This window comes from Cygnus atratus, chromosome Z (genome assembly GCF_013377495.2).
Source record: "Cygnus atratus isolate AKBS03 ecotype Queensland, Australia chromosome Z, CAtr_DNAZoo_HiC_assembly, whole genome shotgun sequence".
NCBI lineage: Eukaryota > Metazoa > Chordata > Aves > Anseriformes > Anatidae > Cygnus > Cygnus atratus.
This window is the reverse complement of record NC_066396.1, coordinates 13,860,119-13,878,645: the sequence shown is the minus strand read 5'-3', so window position 1 is coordinate 13,878,645 and position 18,527 is coordinate 13,860,119. Positions and strand designations below refer to the sequence as shown.

At 40.0% G+C, this 18,527-nt stretch overlaps 1 protein-coding gene across 1 annotated transcript in view; it reads left to right on the top strand.

Moving 5' to 3' along the window:
• The window catches only part of FYB1 (FYN binding protein 1), a 68,308-nt gene that overhangs the window by 9,474 nt on the left and 40,307 nt on the right, over positions 1–18,527 (top strand). Inside the window, 1 exon segment of the mRNA XM_035563809.2 lies at positions 16,470–17,619. Within this exon segment, the coding sequence (XP_035419702.2) occupies positions 16,470–17,619 (1,150 nt within the window).

The window sequence follows — 18,527 nt, the reverse complement described above, 5'->3', positions numbered from 1 at the left end:
TAGTGATGTCAGGAACTGTACTAACCTGAGAAGTCATATAAAGGAATGTTTTTATTTTTAATTAAACTTCAACATTTCTGATTGAACATTTTTTCAGATATGTGATTTCATGTTTGACAATCACAGAATCACAGAATAGTTGAGGTTGGAAGGGACCTCCAGAGGTCACCTAGTCCAACCCCTCTGCTCAAGCAGCGTCACCTAGAGCGTATTACACAGGATGGCATCCAGGCAGGTTTTAGATATCTCCAAAGCAGACTCCACAACCTCTATGGGCAGCCTGTTCCAGTGGTCTGCCACCTGAACCATAAAGAAGTTATCCCTCAAATGGTGATGAAACCTCCAGTGATTCAATTTATACCCATTACCCCTTGCCTTATCACTGGCCACCACTGAGAAAAGTTTGTCCCCATCCTCTTTACATTGTCCCCTCGGGTATTTGTAGACATTGATAAGATCCCCTCTCAATCTCCTCTTCTCTAGGATAAACAGGCCCAGCTTGCTTAGTCTTTCATCATGAGACAGATGCTCCAATCCCTTAATCATCTTCGTGGCTCTGCACTGGACCCTCTCGAAAAGTTCTACATCCCTCTTGTACTGGGGAGCCCAGAACCACACACAATACTCCAGGTGCGGCCTCACCAGGGCTTAGTAGAGGGGGAGGATCATCTCTCTTGACCTGCTGTCCACACTCCTCCTGGTGCAGGCTAGGATCCCATTGGCCTTCTTGGCCGCAAGGGCACATTGCTGGCTCGTGGTCAGCCTGCTGTCCACCTTGACCCCCAGGTCCCTCTCCGCAGACCTGCTCTCCAACAGGTCAGCCCCCAGCCTGTACTGGTGTCTGGGGCTGGTCCTCCCCAGATTCAGGACCCTGCAGTTGCCCTTGTTGAACCTCCTGGGGCTCCTCTCCACCCAGCTCTCCAGCCTGTCCAGGTCTTTCTGAATGGCTGCACAGGCCTCTGGTGTGCCAGCCACTCTGCCAAGCTTTTTCAAGGATTTTTTTTCAATCCTTGAAAATGTGTTGGTCATACTACAAAATTCACACTTATGTGTAAAGAATTCTAAGGTTTGACCAGTCCTGTGCCTGGGCAGATGATCCAGGAAGTATCAAAATGTACAAAAGGCTTGTATGGTAGACATTGCAGCTGGGAGATGTGAGGGGAACAAGAAGGATTCTGCCCATGTGAGGCACAGAAATTACTTTCTATATGTATTTTCTTTGTTCCTCTCTAACCAACACAGCTGTCCTGAAGCTATGTTCAAAGAGTATGTTCCTACCCTCCTTCTCTTCCACTCCAACGTTGGTTTAGGGACTCCTTGCCCAGTCACTCCTCTCATGCAGTTATTCTAATCCTCTGTCTCTTTTTATTGTTAGTATAAATGTGTTGTTCTGTAACCTCAAGCAGTGAAATAATCTAGACTGAAAAGCACTTCTGCTCCCATGCCACAGTCCCTTGTTCTTTTTCTCTCCTTTTCTTCTCTTTCCTTGAATATTTTCAATCTGCATTTTTTCAGTGATGTGATATATAACAGTCTTAAATTTCTATAGTACCAAACCTGTGGGCTATGAGTGTGGAACTGCTTCCCCCATTGGAACTTCACTGTTACAAACTGTGGTGAAAAACAGTAGACATCATTACACAGCATCCTAGCTCTTTGGTTACACTGTTTTAAGGTGTAATTGTGTGGTGTCCCATGCCCCACATCAACACTGAGAAAGTGTTGCTTTCTCAGAAGGTACAGCTGGCCAAGGTGACTGAACACCATGGCAGCACAGGCTCATTTTTTCTTTTGTGAATTTTCCAATTATATAGTTAAACTGTTGACTTACAGAAGTTGCAGAATTATGCATAGGATGAGTGGCAAATGGATGAATGATGCTCTATATGTATAATGGGTCTTCAGCAAGAAAGCAAGCATGCAAGGCCTATGTAAGGGATTCTAAAACTCCATTTGCCCAGTGGCAGTACCTGAGCATGAAGTGTTTTCTTCCCTCACTCTTTTATCATATATCCTCCCTTTCATAACCCAGACCCTGATTCTACAGTCATCTTCCTACTTTATGCTGTACATAGGCAGGGATTCCAGTGTATTCTCTACCTTCTTATAACACATTTTTAGCTCTACAAAAAAGAACCTTATATGCGTTCAGTTGCCAAGTCCCATTTCACTGTGCTTTAGCCTAGATCCTGCACTCTCAGCTAGCACTCAGTCTCTGCACTGAGATCATGAAATGAGCTGAGAAACAGGTAATTGGTAATCTAGCTGCACAGCCCGGCAAGTTATAGCTGATTAGCTGCTGTGTGGAAACTGCCTGTGTGAAGTCTCTGACCAGCCATGCAATAAGCACAATAATTGCTTATATGGAGGCACGTTATCTGCAGTTCGGGTGTGGATGAGGTAACATCTGTACAGCAACAAGTGCAAGCAAAGCTGAGTCACTATGTCTCATTTTGAAGTAATTCATGTAGTGCTCACAGAACACAACGTATTTTACCAACTGCTTCTGAACTTCGAAAGCAGAGTCTCTATAAAAAAGTCATTAAATGCTACTGGGGATAAAATCCTTGAAAGTATGTAGTACTTTTCCATTTCTGGCCTTTGCAAATCAGCTGGAGCCACTAGAATCAGAAATATTTTTTTCCAGAAGCTTCTCAGTCCTTCCTAAGAGGTAGACAAAATATCTCATGCTTAATCTACTGTGCTTGAAGTTGTAAAATTAGTTCCAGCTAAAATAAATTCTTGTGTGCATTTCTCAACTGCTGAGAAGCTTGTCATAAAAGATTAAAGATGTAATAGAAGTGTTTGTAAATGTTCCCCACTGCAAAGTACTACATTAATGCTAGAAAAAGAGATATTACACAACAATATCAGAGATTGGTGTTACATGGTACCTTACTTAGGTGAACATGGTGTTTGGTAAGCTCTACAGTGCATCTCCTTGTTGGACTTTCCTTGTGTTATTCTTGCCACTTGAGCAGAAGCAAAAGAGCTCCAGCCTAAAAATAATAGGTTTTTCCTTCTGTATCATAGTCTCCAGTGAATCAACAGGACTTGCATGAGAAAGTAACTATCTGTTTCCTGAAACCTGTTAATGATACACAGGCAAAAATGCACACTTTTTACCCACGTGACTGTCTGGGTAAAGTGACTTTACAACATAAGCCAAGAAGGTTTCATTGCAATATAAATAACATTCCTGACATATAATTAAGGTTAAACTGTAAAGCACCAAGTTTTTTAACCTGACCTTTCCCCCTTCCTATTTTAGAACATTAAAATACTTGTAATACAGCATATATTAAAAATTTAAAATCCAAGACCATGATAACAGACTCTAAAATTGTTAATTGTTGCAGTTATACTAAATAATACTAATTATCACAGAAGCCTCATGAAGGGGTGCAAAGGCGGAATGGTGAAAGAGTCATGACAACTGAGAATTTAACTTGAGCCTTCATTTTCTTTATTCCACATGTTTCAAATTCAGACATACTTGTTATAGGTACTTACTTGAGAGCATCTGAAGTGTAGAACAATGTCAATTGCATTTCATTAAAATACATTTTTGTCAGGGATCGCTTGCCTTACCAAAATTGATCATGAAAGTCTGCTTTTGATGGGTTTGTTTGTTTGTTTGATAAAATTAACATCTTTTCTATAGCAAAAGCAGCCTGCCCACCACTGATATGACTCAGACATTAGCTACCAAATGTAGTTTTGATAGTGCAGTTTTTAATTCAATTAAAAAGAAAATATCTGTTCATAAGAAATCAAATGACACTAACAAAGCCTATATTGCTGAATTCACAAATTCAATTTTCTTCAGATATTTAATGAGGAGATTTTGAAGGGTAAAGGCCCTTTGCTACCCTCTTCCCAGGGTAAGTTCATGGTAACTGAGATAGGTGATACCTGAAGAGGCACAGACACCAGCTGTGAGTCCTTTGTGCCCAGAAGGGAAAGCAGTGAAACCAAGACTTTGCCTGGAGCCGAGATGCTTTTTAGGAATCGTGGGGTTCTACTTGCTTCTCTACACTAAAAGCAGATGAGACTTGAAGAGCTGTCAGAGGTTTAACATGCGAGGGGAAATGATGCTTAACCTATTTGATAGCTTTCTAAGATGAGATGACTAGCTGGGTATATGAGGGGAGAGCGGTAGATGTGGTCTGCCTTGACTTCAGCAAGGCTTTTGACACTGTCTCCCATAACATCCTCATAAACAAACTCAGGAACTGCAGCCTTGGTGAGTGGACAGTGAGGTGGATTGATAATTGGCTGGATGGCAGAGCTCAGAGGGTTTTGCTCAGTGGTGCAGTCTAGTTGGAGGCCTGTAGCTAGCAGTGTCCCCTAGGAGTCAGTACAGGGTCCAGTGTTGTTCAACTTATTCATCAACAATCTGGATGATGGAGCAAAGTGCACCCTCGGCAAGTTTGCTGATGACACAAAGCTCGGAGGAGTGGCTGATAATCCAGAGGACTGTGCTGCTGTTCAGAGGGACCTCGACAGCCTGGAGGGTAGGATCGAGAGGAACCTCATGAAGTTCAACAAGGGCAAGCACAGGGTCCTGCACTTAGGGAAGAATAACCCCAAGCACCAGTACAGGTTGGGGGCTGACATGCTGGAGAGCAGCTCTGCAGAGAGAGACCTGGGAGTCCTGGTGGACAGCAGGCTGACCATGTGCCAGCAATGTGCCCTTGTGGCCAAGAAGGCCAACAGTATCTGGGGCTGCATTTGGAAGAGTGTTGCCAGCAGCTCAAGGGAGGTGATCCTCCCCAGCCTTACTCAGCCCTGGTGAGGCCCCACCCAGAGTATTGTGTCCAATTCTGGGTTCCCCAGTAGAAGAGGGACAGAGAACCACTGGAGCAAGTCCAGAGGAGGGCTACAAATGATGAGAGGACTGGAGCACCTGTCATACGAGGACAGGCTGAGAGAGCTGGGCCTGTTTAGCCTGGAGAAGAGAAGACTGAGGGAAGACCTCGTTAATGTGTATAAATATCCGAGGGGAGGGTGTTGAGAGGATGGAGCCAGTCTCTTTTCACTTGTGCCCACTGACAGGATGAGAGGCAATGGGCACAAACTGAAGCACAGGAGGTTCCAGCTGAATATGAGAGGGCACTTCTCTATTGTGAGGGTGACAGAGCACTGGAACAGGTTGTCCAGAGAGGTTGTGGAGTCTCCTCCTCTGGAGATATTCAAAGCCTGCCTGGATGCCATCCTGCACAATGTTCTCTAGGAGATCCTGCTCGACAAGTGGGTTGGACTAGATGATCTTCAGAGGTCCCTTCCAATCTTGGCCATTCTGTGACTCTGTGAGGGGGTAGGAAAGGAGGGTGTTAAGTTTGTGTGCGAAATCATGGGGAGTCCAGAGACATTCCCCTCCCACAGCCTTTGCACAACTGCTGGCGAGGGATTTGCACGTTCTTGCATGTTTGTTTTCTTCCCAGACAGAAGAGGGGAAGGACACATGGAGGAGAAAGGGAAGTCAGGGGTCTATTGCTAAAGCTGGCTGTTCCTCTTGCTTTTCCACTTCTTCCTCGTCCTGGTATCAGCAGCTAGGGGGGATGCTGAGGGGGAAGCCAAGCCAGTAGACAATTCCCCACCTGAATAAGGGTATATGGTAAGGATAGGGAATTGAAGTAACTTCTTCCTTGAGAACACTGTTTCCTCCATCACTTCTCACCCTGTCTCCCCTTTCCCCATTTCATTCCTCTCCCTCACTATTAGGACATTGCTGTCACAGCAACTACGAAGATGGCTGCCCCATGCTCCAGGCCTGTGTGCTCGCTCCAGCCAGTCCTGGGGCCCTCCCTGACGTGCTCAGCCCTGGCAGGGAGGATGGAGCAAGGCAGGGCCCCACGATCCAATGGTGGGGCAGGGCCAGGCCACCTTCAAGAGGCACAGGGGGAATTGATGGAGCACAACATCAAGTGGGAAGGCAGAAGGTTACCCAGCCTCACCAGCTTCCAGAGCTCTTCTCCCCACATGAACTGCCCCCACCCAGCTCCTTGTAGCCCTACCATGCTCATCTGTCCTCCCTCTTATCCTGGTTTCTACCACCTTCCCCTCATCCACTGCTTCTAGCAGCTTCTCACCTTGCCTGCCTTACCAAAATAGCCAGCAGGCCTGGGGCTGGCACCTCTTCCTTCTACCCAGGAGTTGGCAACTGCAAATTCAGCAGTCGCAGCAAAAACATATCACCTGCAATTTAGCTCATTAAACCATCCAGTCAAGCTGCCAATGGTGGTCAGCTGTGGCTCTCAGCAAGGCACAAGTGGTGGAGTAAGGGAGGCCAGGGGCAATAGTTCATCTGAGGACGTCATGGCTGCTGCCTGCCTCAGTGAGCCGTGTGCTTTCAAGAGTTTTTCTGAACTGTCTAGTGAAAGCCCACGATTTCCTTCCAGTGTACGTGGAGATAAATTTTGTATCCAAATGAAAAGTTTGCCTTCAAAATAGGATTGCTTAGGATGTGAGCCAACAGAGCACTGCTATGGTCAAACTAAAAAAAAAAAAAAAAAAAACCTTTTCAAATGAAAGATTTTTTTATTTTTTTTTACTTTTTAACTGAAGGTGCTTTGCATCAGCAGTACCAGTGCTTACAACCAAGCAGAAAACCAGGAGCTTAACTTTTCTTCAACAAGGCATGCATGTGACTGTGACGCTGGAGTACACTGGTCTTTCCTTGATGACAGAAATACATCATTTACAAAGTATAACCAACCTAGATTCTGACATCATCTTTTGCCTTCTTTCTTCGCTCTTCAGATCTACTTCTTTTAGTATAAGGAGATCTAAATAGTGGAAACAGATTTCCGTACTCCTGGTTTGGACAAACATAAATATTGTAATAAAATTCAACAGCTATAAGATTATAAGGTTTGAATTATGGCAGTTTAAAAGAGCCACAGCTTCAACTTGAGGAGCTTTTGGGAAATCCTGTCTGTCAGCTGTCCACAAATAATATCTGGGAAGCCCAGCTCTTCCTGTATACATGACAGTACATTTTAGACTTGAGACAATGCTGTTACTTCGCTCCTGACCACACCAAACCTCTGTCAGAAATATTAAACCCACTTTCAAATGGCAACCTCAGGGAAATGGAACAACACATGTTTCAGGAAGTCTGGCCCTGTCTGCAGATACAAAGATAATGTAGACTGCTTCTACAAGAAATGCAATGAATGCAGAAGCTCCTGTCAGTGTTCAGGAATGTCAAGTTTCTACTGAATTTCAGGTACTTTCCAAAGGATCACTGTAACAAATCACTGCCGTGGCTACCTGTCGCGGATGACATCTGAATGACACTTTTTTCCCAGAATTCCAGACTCCCAGGATTGGCACAGCAGTGTTAAGCAGGCATATTAACTTCTTGTCTTGTCCTTTAACAACATTTAAATACTTGAAATATTATCCCTCAGGAGTGGCATGAAACCAGATAGGCTAATCCTCTGAGTACAGGGATGTGTAAGCAGATTTTCAGCAGGAAAAATGCATCATTTCTTCTGCTGCTCCTGGTCTGCCACTAGGAGGCAAAAGACCTCCTGAGAGTGGTCAGGAGATAGAAATAGAGGCTTCAGTGAAAAACTCTTAAAATTGACTTTCTCTTTCTCAAGCACTCCACATATATGTACTGTATATTACAGATGGAACAACATTATTCTGATTTAGAAAGGGGATTTCCAACTTGCTTTAATGATATTTTTGTAGGGTTCCAAAGGTGATCTCTTATGTGCTTTTTTTTAGGCATATTTTAAAGATTACCTCATAAAGCAAATCATTTCTATATTCTTCATCTCCCATCTTCATTCACCATCAGTTCTGTTATGTTGTCACACCTGTTTTGGGACCACGTAGTAGACTAAGATCAGTGAAATGAACTGTGTTAAAACAACGTGGAAAGAAAAAAGTTTGTGGGTTTTTGTTTGTTTGTTTTTGTTTGTTTATCTGCTTGCTTTTTCTCAGTGTCATTTCACCACTATGGTTTGCAGCCACAGAGGTAACAAGATCATGACTATATTTTTTGTAAGCACTGAACTGGAAACCTAAGCTGTTCAGATAGTAGTGCCTGACTCTCCAGCCATTTCAGAGTGCAGGACAACATCAGTACATAAAAGTTATCTTAAAAAGCTGAACTAGCATTTACAGCAGAACAAGTCAGTGAAGTACTTTTTTTCCTTTTTTTTTTTTTTTTTTCATCTATTTTGGACAAATTTAATGTTTAAGCATCCACTTTTCCCAAAGGTATGTGGAAACTAAAGCTGACTAAATGCTCTGTTACAAAAAAAAAAAAAAAGGTATCACTGCAGTAATAAATTTTGCACATGAGAATACTACTACCATTGCCATTGTTATGCTGGGATTTAGATGCCAGTTTTGGTCAACACAGAGTCTGGAATGGCATGCTTATGTATGGAAGACATTATTATTATTGATATGTTTGTCTTGCTTAAATATAATTTTGTGTTGCTGTTATTGCTGCTGTTTCTGCTGCTACTGCTTTTTGGTTTTTGGTGAAATAATAGAAAAAAAGCAATATAGCTATAATGTGCTTTCAGGTTTGAAGGTCCTGTTCCTTAAAATATTAATTCCTTCAGATTCTTTCATCTGCTAAAAACAACTAATTCCCTCAAACTACTCACAAACATCCTCCACAGAACTATGTGGAAAAAAAGAGGGACGATCTAGGAAGCTGTTGCATCTCCAAGTGTGAAATGAAGCATAAAATGCAGATATTGCACATGGGCAACTTTCAGAGCAATTTCACAGCCTAAACTGATATTTTTATTGTGTTTGTTGCAATTTATTTCCTCAGCAGCATTCTATCAGTTAGAGAAGTATTTATTTTCTGTGCACTGGATGAAAGGGAAGATGACAGGAACTGTCTAGCACTCAGAGTCGCAAAGAAGAGCTCATTCTTTGATCACAGTATGATTTGCCTAGTGCTGATACAGTGAGCCAAACCTTGCAGTGTTGTTTACCAGTGAAAAAGGTCTATATTGCTACATTTAACATTGTAATACAGTTGTGCAAACTGCCAACTAGAACAACAGTCACAATCTGCCTTAAGATTAATGATAAATGATTCACCACTGGCAATGAATGTTTATTTTCAAAAATAAATATGATTTTATAAATCAAATTGTGTACAACAGAATGAATAGCATAAAGAACTCATGAATATCTCAGAATTGCATATCTCCCACTAAGAAAAAAATGTTGCCTGATGTAACAACAACAAAATTATTATTGGAAAGTGACAAATATAAAACATGTAATAGTATTTTTATCTCAGATAAGTTCCATCCAACACTAATAGGTTTCCAAACTAGCTAAAACAGAGGTGTTTGTAAAATTAATCTAGAAGTATTAAGTACCTCCAATGCTTTTTTGAGACAACAAAATAAATAAATAAATAAATAAATAAGGTTGTGCAGAAGGGGAAGTGATAAACAATGAGGAAGAGCCAAACAACTTTTAATGAAGCTCAGTCACAAAATTTTTCTAATGCAATCTTATCACCATGCAGAGCTCCGGCAAGTTCACTGAGCTCTATTTAGCAGAGGGTTCTGCCTTAGTGGTTTGGATTTACCTCCACGTTTAGAGTTTCTTGTGAAGCTTATTTTCTCAATATTAATTTCCCTATCCTATGTCATACTTTGATTTGTGTAATAAACTGAGAGGCAAAAGAGTAAAATAAATCATAATAGATCATAATTTTGAAAAAACAAACAAACAAAACAAAAAAAACCTCTATAAAACAAATGCTTTAAAACACTGGCCAGGAGAATGCCAGAACCTATTGGCAAAGTTGGGAGCAAACAAACATGTTAGCTGACATCTTTAGTTGATGAGTGGGAATGGATGTAGTGATCCTTGCTGGCAGCAGGGGACTAGACTTGATGACCCAAGAGGTCCACTGTCTTTAAGCTTGTAATTACCACACATGTTTTCTTAAATATTATTCAGTAAAAATTCAAGCTTGTATGCACCAATATAGCTTCACAGGACTCTGCAATATGGGGTAAATGCAGTACTGGATCTCACTTTGCTTTTAAATATCACATAGTGAATATTGCTGATGGCAGCACCAAAGCAGTCTGAACAAATTTTAGTTCCCTTTTCCTCCACTGCTTTTTGCCTAATATCCTGCGGAGAGCAGCTTTTTTCTACTGATCATGATAATAAAAACCACAAGCAACATTCTTATGCAAACCCTCTCTGAGAAGCAGAACTCCTCTTAGCAAAGAGAACAGGCTACTAACGTGACAAACCCCGTGGATTTTCTCATTGAGCGAGCCAGCTTTTCTGCCTGTATCAAAATACTTGGGAGCTTTGGGGAGTCCAGGTAAATTGATGTACATGTTTGTCTTAGAAATAAAAATGTCAAGTTCCAGGATAAAAAGATAATCAGTACAATATATTGCATATAACCTCATGTAAGTGGAAATGCTAATTGTAGATCTTACTTGAAATAAGTTGTGGAGCTGAAAAGATGTTAAGTTGATTAAATGGTCTTTTCTCTCTCAAAGCTTTGTGTTTGGTTCCCTGAGATTTTACTAAAAGCAGCCCTAACTTAAATGACCTTTGCATTTTGAAGAATAACAGAAATGAGGCAATTATTTTTCTCGTAATTCCTTTTGCAATATTTGTGGCTGGTTGTTTTGTGGTAGGGTATTTTTTAATATACCATACTCCGAATTAAGATATCAGTGTGAGTAAGTATCTTTTTGTAGTGGGTTGTGGAAAACGTTTTTCTTTCCAGCAGTGAGTCAGAGCAGTATTCAATGGCTTAATGCTAAAAAAAAAAAAAAAAAAAATCCTTTAAAATCGTATGGGATCTTAAAATTCAAAATATAGTGGTAGGAACTTTTCAGTGTCAGGACCTCAAGGTTTTCTATCTTGTGACTCAGATGTGTTACCTTAATTGTAATGGAATAACTGGAGTCAAATCAAAGATGCTCGTAAAGTATTTGCTGTATATACTATATGCGAACAGGGTTCTGAGTAGGAAGGGATCTGGCTGTTTCATTTCTTAGCATACTTGCTATAAAAATTACATTATTCTGAAAGTCGTTGATTAGCATATGAGAAAAAAAAAAAGAATATTAAGTATCATGAAACTCAGTGCTTATATAAAACCAGGTTAATCAAAAAATATCAACATACTTTCTCAGAAAATGGTATTAGTCAATCAGCTTTTATTGGACAGAATTGCTTGGTGGAAAATTGAAGCTCCCAGGCTTCTGTTGTTGAAGACTGAGTTTCTGGTGGTAGAAAGTTTTTCTGTTTTGATGTAAACAAGTACCAAAAAGAAGGAAGAAAAGAAAAATGAAGCTCTGTGTTGAAATTACCAGACCATAGGGATGAAGAGATGACCATGCATGGATAGATCCTTTAGCCTGGTGCACAAGATGTGACAGCAATTTTGGGACCAAGCTTGGATGTCGTCTAGCTGTTCTGGTCAAGCCCTATGCCTTCACTAGTCCTGGTCTCACTTTGGGTGCAAGAATTATATTGTCTTCACATTTTTCTGCATCATGATGTTGTTGGTCTTATGATTTATGTGAATGATGAGAAAACGTGACAAGAGAGGGACAAAAGAGATGTAGAGGAATGCATGATGAAGAAGATAGTGTCAGGCTGGAACATTCTTGTCTAATTTCAACAGTTGCACATCCATGTGAATGTGATAACTTTGTCTGCTGGTGTTAGAGAGATGTTTGAAAAGGTTCAGTCAGGAGGGCGTATAGGCTGTTGGTCTTTCTCCAAAGAATCTCTTAGATTTCTGGCTATTCTCTCCATCGTAGAGGTCTGTCTTTCAAAGCAAAAGCAAAGAGCAGAACAGCCTGCCTCTTCAGTATTTAGAATTTGATGAGGGTTCTTTTCTCTTGTATGCCAATCATTGTATCAGCAAGTCTTTCTGCTTGGACAGATGCTGTCTTTCTGCCTTTTTTTTCATACTTGTGCTATTTACATTCATAGGTACAGAGTAGTGCAACATCTTAGTTCCAATGTCCAAATGCTGAATTCGCAATTAGAGGAAGTCTTCTTTAACTAGTAATTATTATTACACTCAAGGGGAATAAAAGCAACTTGGAAATTATTTATCTCTTCTGAAAACAAAAAGTGTTGCATAAAGATAATTTTGAAGTCTCTCCATCTGGAACGGGAAATAGTCAAGCAATAGAATCATAGAATGGCTTGGCTTAGAAGGGACTTTAGAGATCATCTAGTTCCAAACCCCCTGACATAGGCAGGGATGCCACCCACTAGATCAGGTTGTTCAGGACCTCATCTAACCTGATCTTGAACACCTCCAGGGATGGGGCATCCACAACCTCTCTGGGCAACCTGTTCCACTAAAATTCCAATAAATTATCATGAATTTAGAACAACACTAGCGTCTTATGCAAACAGCTAAACTCCCTCAATCCATTAACCTTAGTAGAGCCCAAATCAGGCCTTTATGATGCCAACTAAGATAAGATCTCTATTTAATTCATCGTTTTCCATGATTTTCTTTCCTTATTCTGTTCCTTATCATTATATCCTGTCCATGGGTTAGAGGCCAATTCATTCAGTGGTTATAAGCTTCTGTGTTTTTTTCACTGTCACAGAATTCATGAGTATACATACTTCTTAAAATGGTGGTAGATTTATAATCTTTCTTTCATTACCTCCTAGCGAACTCACCAAGATCTGATTCTGTTAAAAAAATATGAGTTTTAAAAGACCTGTTGAGACATTATCATGTGGCAATAAAAAGGAAAAAGTTACAGGTGAGAAGTGAAAAGAGGTTTTTTTGTCTCATAAATCAGACCTGCATGCATTTTGAAGAATTGCACAATTCCTTGTACAGTCAACAGTTGCACAGAGGTTATCTGCTTAACTAGGAATTACATACAGACATCTTCTGTTTCTGTCATTGATCCAGTGTTTCTATTTATTTGAAGAAAAAACAACCACAAGGGGAAGTTGAAGTGAAATGATCTTTTGGCTTCACCAAGACTAGAACTTAAATAACATATATTTATGTCAAAACAAAACAAAACAAAAGTGTGGTTTTTGTTTTTGTTTTGTTTTGTTTTTAACAGGTTATTTGAGACTTAGATATTCAGAGAAAAGTCAGGAAGAACAGAGTTTGAAACTTTATTTTTCTTGTGTTCTCACTATAATGTACTTCTGTACAGAAAAAAAAAAAAAAAAAGTAGTTATATAGTCTTCTCATGGAAGTCTTCTGTTATCTTTTTATAACTTTTTTTATAACTTTTTTATAACTTTTTATAACTGTTATCTTTTTATAACTTTTGTTATGTGTGGATTCTTGCTGAAGGCAGTGGAAGCTGAGAAAGTGCTGTACATACAAATCCGGGAACCAAAACAAGGGTATTATTCTAGATATGAGCCAACACATTTGAACAATGCATCAATCTCCTTGCAAAGAAAATGTTACTGTTTACCTTGTGCTGCTTCCATTTCAGTTCAGAAGCTGAAAGGCCAAAATATTTTGCAGTTTCCCAAGAAAGTGCAAGAAAGTTCAGAAAGTGACCTATGTACTTCTTGTATGAGAATCCTCTGTCTAACTGGAAGTTTGCACTTTGGGTGGGAAGGGTGGTGTGAACTTAATCTAACTTCATAATCTTTTCAAGTTCCCATTTCATGAATTACAACCTGTTGTATGTGCTAATGGAAAAGGTAACTGCTGTCACTTCTCGGAAGGGAAATGCAGAAACTGTGGGGATTATTCTGTGAGCAGGGTCACAAACAAAAGATCCTCTTTTTCCCAGTTCCCCATCCATCTACCTGGCCAGTCAGGTTGCACATTACAATCTGCAATGTGGCTCCTGCTATAAAGTAAGCTTATTAAAGCAATAATTGATGATGTACATTGAAAAGAAGCAGAAAAATTTCCCAGTTCCTTACCCTCCTGATTTCTTAGAGTGCTACCCTTACTACTCATTACCAACTGTAAATAAGTAAGAAAAGTTGCAGTGCTGTTTTTAAGCCCTTGTGCATCCCCAGGAGTGATGTTTTTTACTCTTGAAGAGCTGGTATATCTACATGATTAGGTCAAGGTTCTTTTCACAGTACTGGGAAAAAATTTATTAAAATAAATCATTGACTTCAGTAGGACTGAGAGAAAATAAACAGTCCTAACACGGCAGTAGTGGATTGCTTAGTGCATTTGAAAGTCTGTATGAATATAACTGATGTTGCTGTTGCCAAGATGCAGAAAATTTCTCAGAAACTGCATATCATAACAAGAAAAGTTTCTTTAAAATCATATTTCCAGCTCCCAAAAAGTCTATATGCTTAAAGTCTCTTGTCCAGAACATCCACATTACTGTAGTTTAACACAGTACACTTTCTTAAATTACAAAAGGAAGAAATAGCAGAAGAATCAATTTATTCTTACACCTTTCAAAAGAAATGAGCTGCTGAGTTGGCCAGGCAGTTGATCAGATTGTCATTAACAAGTTCTGAAGACTTAAAGCACTGAGGGAACATTACAGTAATTCTGATGGTTTAGATTTCTTTACAAAAAAACAACACCAATGAAACATGCATTAGTACTAATTCAAATAGATCAGAGACAGAAGTCTTTGTTATTATTTCTGGCAATGCAATTAGCTTAACTTTTTCTTTAAGTGTGTAAAATCAGTGCTTTGTGGGGTAGTAAAGGAGGAATCTTGAATGATTCTGATATATGTATCTCTGCATTGTGATTTTGTGTGTGTGTCTGAGTGTACTTGCGGTAACCAGCAGTAGATAGCTTAAACCTGATAATCTCCATAGTAAACGTGTACTTCCTCCCATCCCTACATGAGCAAAAGAGATAAAAAAAGGTGCTCTGGGGATAGGTTTCATCTTGTTTTGGCTTCTTTTCTTATAAGTAACTTTGTCATGCAATACAGTTTGGAAAGACTGAATTTTTTTGGTGATATTGAAAGACTAGGAAATTTAACTTTATATTGCAGAAGTCATGGGTAAAACTACTACAATGTACTGGACAATTCATAACATGATATAATCAAACAGGAGGCAAAAGGAGCAGACGACCACAATTCATAAGCTCTTGTTAATGAAGTTTCTTTTTAAAAAAAAAAAAAAGTTACTGAACATTCAATGAAACTGTACTGAGTGAAGACATAGTACACTTTTCTACCTCCTTCTAAATTTTTTTTTCAGAACCTTATGTATTATACTTCATATTGATACTCTGTGTTTCCAAACAAATGATTGAGAGCCCCTCCTAGTTATAGCATCCCTGCTTCATATTGTAAGTCTTACCTTTTGACTTCCCCACACAAAACAGATCCCACTGAGTACAAGCTGTGAATCAGTTATGTCTCTGTATCCACAGTACCTGCAACTCTGCCAACAATGTCCGCTGGCAAAGGACCCCCCTGCTGCTGAGGACACTCAGAGGCCAAGAGTGGCCCCAGCCCAGTGTGGTTGGACCAGCTCACTATACTTTGCCCAGGTCCTTCATTGCACTGTGTTATAATTTCACTGAATCAAACTGTGTTGAGCTTTTGTTCTCAGTTCATATTGAAGGCTGGTCTAGAACAGTAATGAATAGATCTGACAAATTAAGATATTTTCAAGCGAAACTGTGTTTTAGTCACCTGGTAAACAATTGGGTAAAAGTTCACTTTTTTTTTTTCTTTTTTTTCTTTTTTTTCCAAGAGATTAAATATCTTTGACAGTATTTGTGCTTACTGATTGTCATTTCTTCCTATTCTTCTCCATGCATTTTCACTTTCCATCTGACCATACACAGTTTTTGTCAGATACAAAATGTAGAACAGAAACAAGGACAAAGCTTGTCAAAAGGGGTAGGGAGATTGTGGAGGGGGGTGGGGCGGGGGTGTGTAGAGAGCAGAAAGAAATATAATTGCTGAGAAGGGAAAGAAAAACTGACACCCAGTCCCCCCAAACCAGAAGACTTTCTGTTTTCACAAGGGAGCTTTCAGTTCTTCAAAGATCTGATGGGATTAACACTAGTCTGGTATATAGCCTAGGTTCCAGCACAGTCTACACCTCTCACTGTAGGAGACTCACAATTTTTTAGGGATGCTTTAATTTTGAAGTAGTATATGTTTTCGCATTTTTTTCAGGTGTTCACTTCCCTATTCCAGAAATAAACAAAAATTATAGTATGAACTACCATAGTATGAACCATACTACTATATAGTAGGAAGGAGCTGAATGACCACTCTCTAAAGGCATTTTAGAGTGAAAATTTACCTAGAGTGAAAATTTTAGATTACATAACCATAGCAATGATCTAACAAAATATTCAGCTTCTCTAACACTACAGGAAGATGTGCTACAATATCTGCACAGCCAATCAGCAGTACTACAAGCCTCAGACCAGGAAACTCTTTAAAGTACAGTATGTGTGAACATTGCAACTGAGACTTTCTCATTGCTGCTGTTTCTTTTTTATTTCTCTATGCTCATAGGACAGCAAAGCAGATGTGAAGTCACTCATGGCGAAATTTAACGCGGGTAACAACCCCTCAGAGGATGTTTCTGGTAACAGTCGACCCTTCAAAATTGCAGGACAACCTCTCCATTCAGGATTACAGACAAGGAAAGCAGCACTTGAGAAATTTGCAAGTCAAGGAAATGCAACTTCTCCTTCAGGACCCAGTACCTTTCACAAACCTGTTCATCTTAAGACTCCTCTGGGGGTCAAGCCTTCAGCTGATGATAAGACAGAAAAGGATCCAAAGCCCCCGTATTTGAAACCAGTGGCACAAAGGTTTGGGGTTCAGCTTCAGACAACTAACAGGGAAAATGATGGGAAAACTGGATGCACTAAACTCCCTACCAAAATCAGTGACTTGGCAAAAGAAGAGCCAAAGCCTCTGTATCCAAAACCTGCAGGGAACAAGCCTCTTAGCACTGCTCCTCATGAGAAAGAAAAAAGACCTCTGGGAACAAAACCAAATTCAAATTTTGAACCACAGGAGAGTGAGGCAAAACCAGTATTCTCAAAAGTAGCTGGAGTTAAGGAAAAGTTCATGTCTGCATCACAAGAAAATGAGCCCAAGCCTCCTTCCTCTAAACCAGCTCTTGCACAGAAACCTTCTCTAAACCATGAGGTCTCCCACAGTGAAGACACTTCAAGTAAAAATGCGCTTCTGCATAAAGGACTAGGAGGTCCTAGGCCAAAAATACATTCTTTTAAAGCTGCAAAGGAAACAGATGAAAATAGTAACTGTGCTGCAGAAACTGCAAGCAGTCATTTTGCTAACATGGCTCTGAAACCTACTGGCCACTGGTCCAGCTCATCTCAAGGCACCCCCAAAAATGTGGATGAAAAGACTGAAGAAAAAGGAGTGAGTGCTGCCAGGAATATCTTTCTCAACAAAATCAGCCAGGAAGAATCTGGTTCATCTCCTCCCAAGTTCCGTAAGATGAGCACAGTGTTTGCTGCAGGAAAGTCACTGGGTGGGTCAGAAGAAAAGGAGGATGGGGACAAGAGCTCAGGAGTCCCGAAAAGAAAAGCCTTGCCCCCACTATTCAAGTTGGGCCAGCCCCCGCAAAAACCCTGCCGACCACCCAGCGTGGACCTGGAAAAGTTCCAGAAGAGCATCCCAAAAGACAGTGAGTCCTCTCTGTTCTTTCTTTCATGAGTATTTCTTTTTAACCCATTTAGCACTCAATTTATTTCAGGTGGAATCCTCCCTTCTGTTCAGAAATAACACAAGACCTGTGCATCTGACATCCACTTAAAGCCTTAATCTATGCTTATATCTCATCTGTACAGGGCAGAAATGAAAATTATATTCTCTCTCCCTCAGCAACACAGAGTGTAGGAGGAATGTTTTCTGTGTTAGTTCACTTGTTTTTCAAAACTGTTAAAAGTAGCTATTACTTGTAGCAGAGAGTTTAAGTATTTTTCTCAACAGACATTGAAGTCCTGACTTCCTATAAATGAGGTGTTGATGTTCAGTGTCTTGTTCTCTTATGAATTTCCTGGGCACAGTCTGATGGCTATCAAAATGATAGTAAACCTGTAGTAACCACACCTTTTTTTTTTTTCTTTTTTTTTTTTTTTGCCTTTCACAGTGACTAACCACACATCCTTATAAGCTGCTGTATTTTATAGTATGTTCAGAAAGTTAGAACACTATGCTGTTACAGAATGAAGGATTCCCAGGTACAGCTGCATGGATTTCATACTCGGATCTGAATCCAGACTCTATAAGCATCTTCTGCACTTAGTGTTTTCTGTTAGATTTGTGTGATTTCAGTTGCATGGAAGTTTGTAGCACCTGAAGCTCTGCCTCACTGTTCTTATGAAGTAAGCCACTTAACTTTCTGCTGGTTGTAGTCCAGGCATGAATATTAAGGTTTATTACAGGCTTTCTGTAAAACTTGAGGTGGTTTTGTGTGTGATGAGAACATCTGTGAATATATTTGAAATATCTGGTAGTATACACATTTGTGTGAAAAAAATGGAATTTCTGTGACTCTACTCACACAAAAAGTTCTGCTTCAGCAGGTTCCTT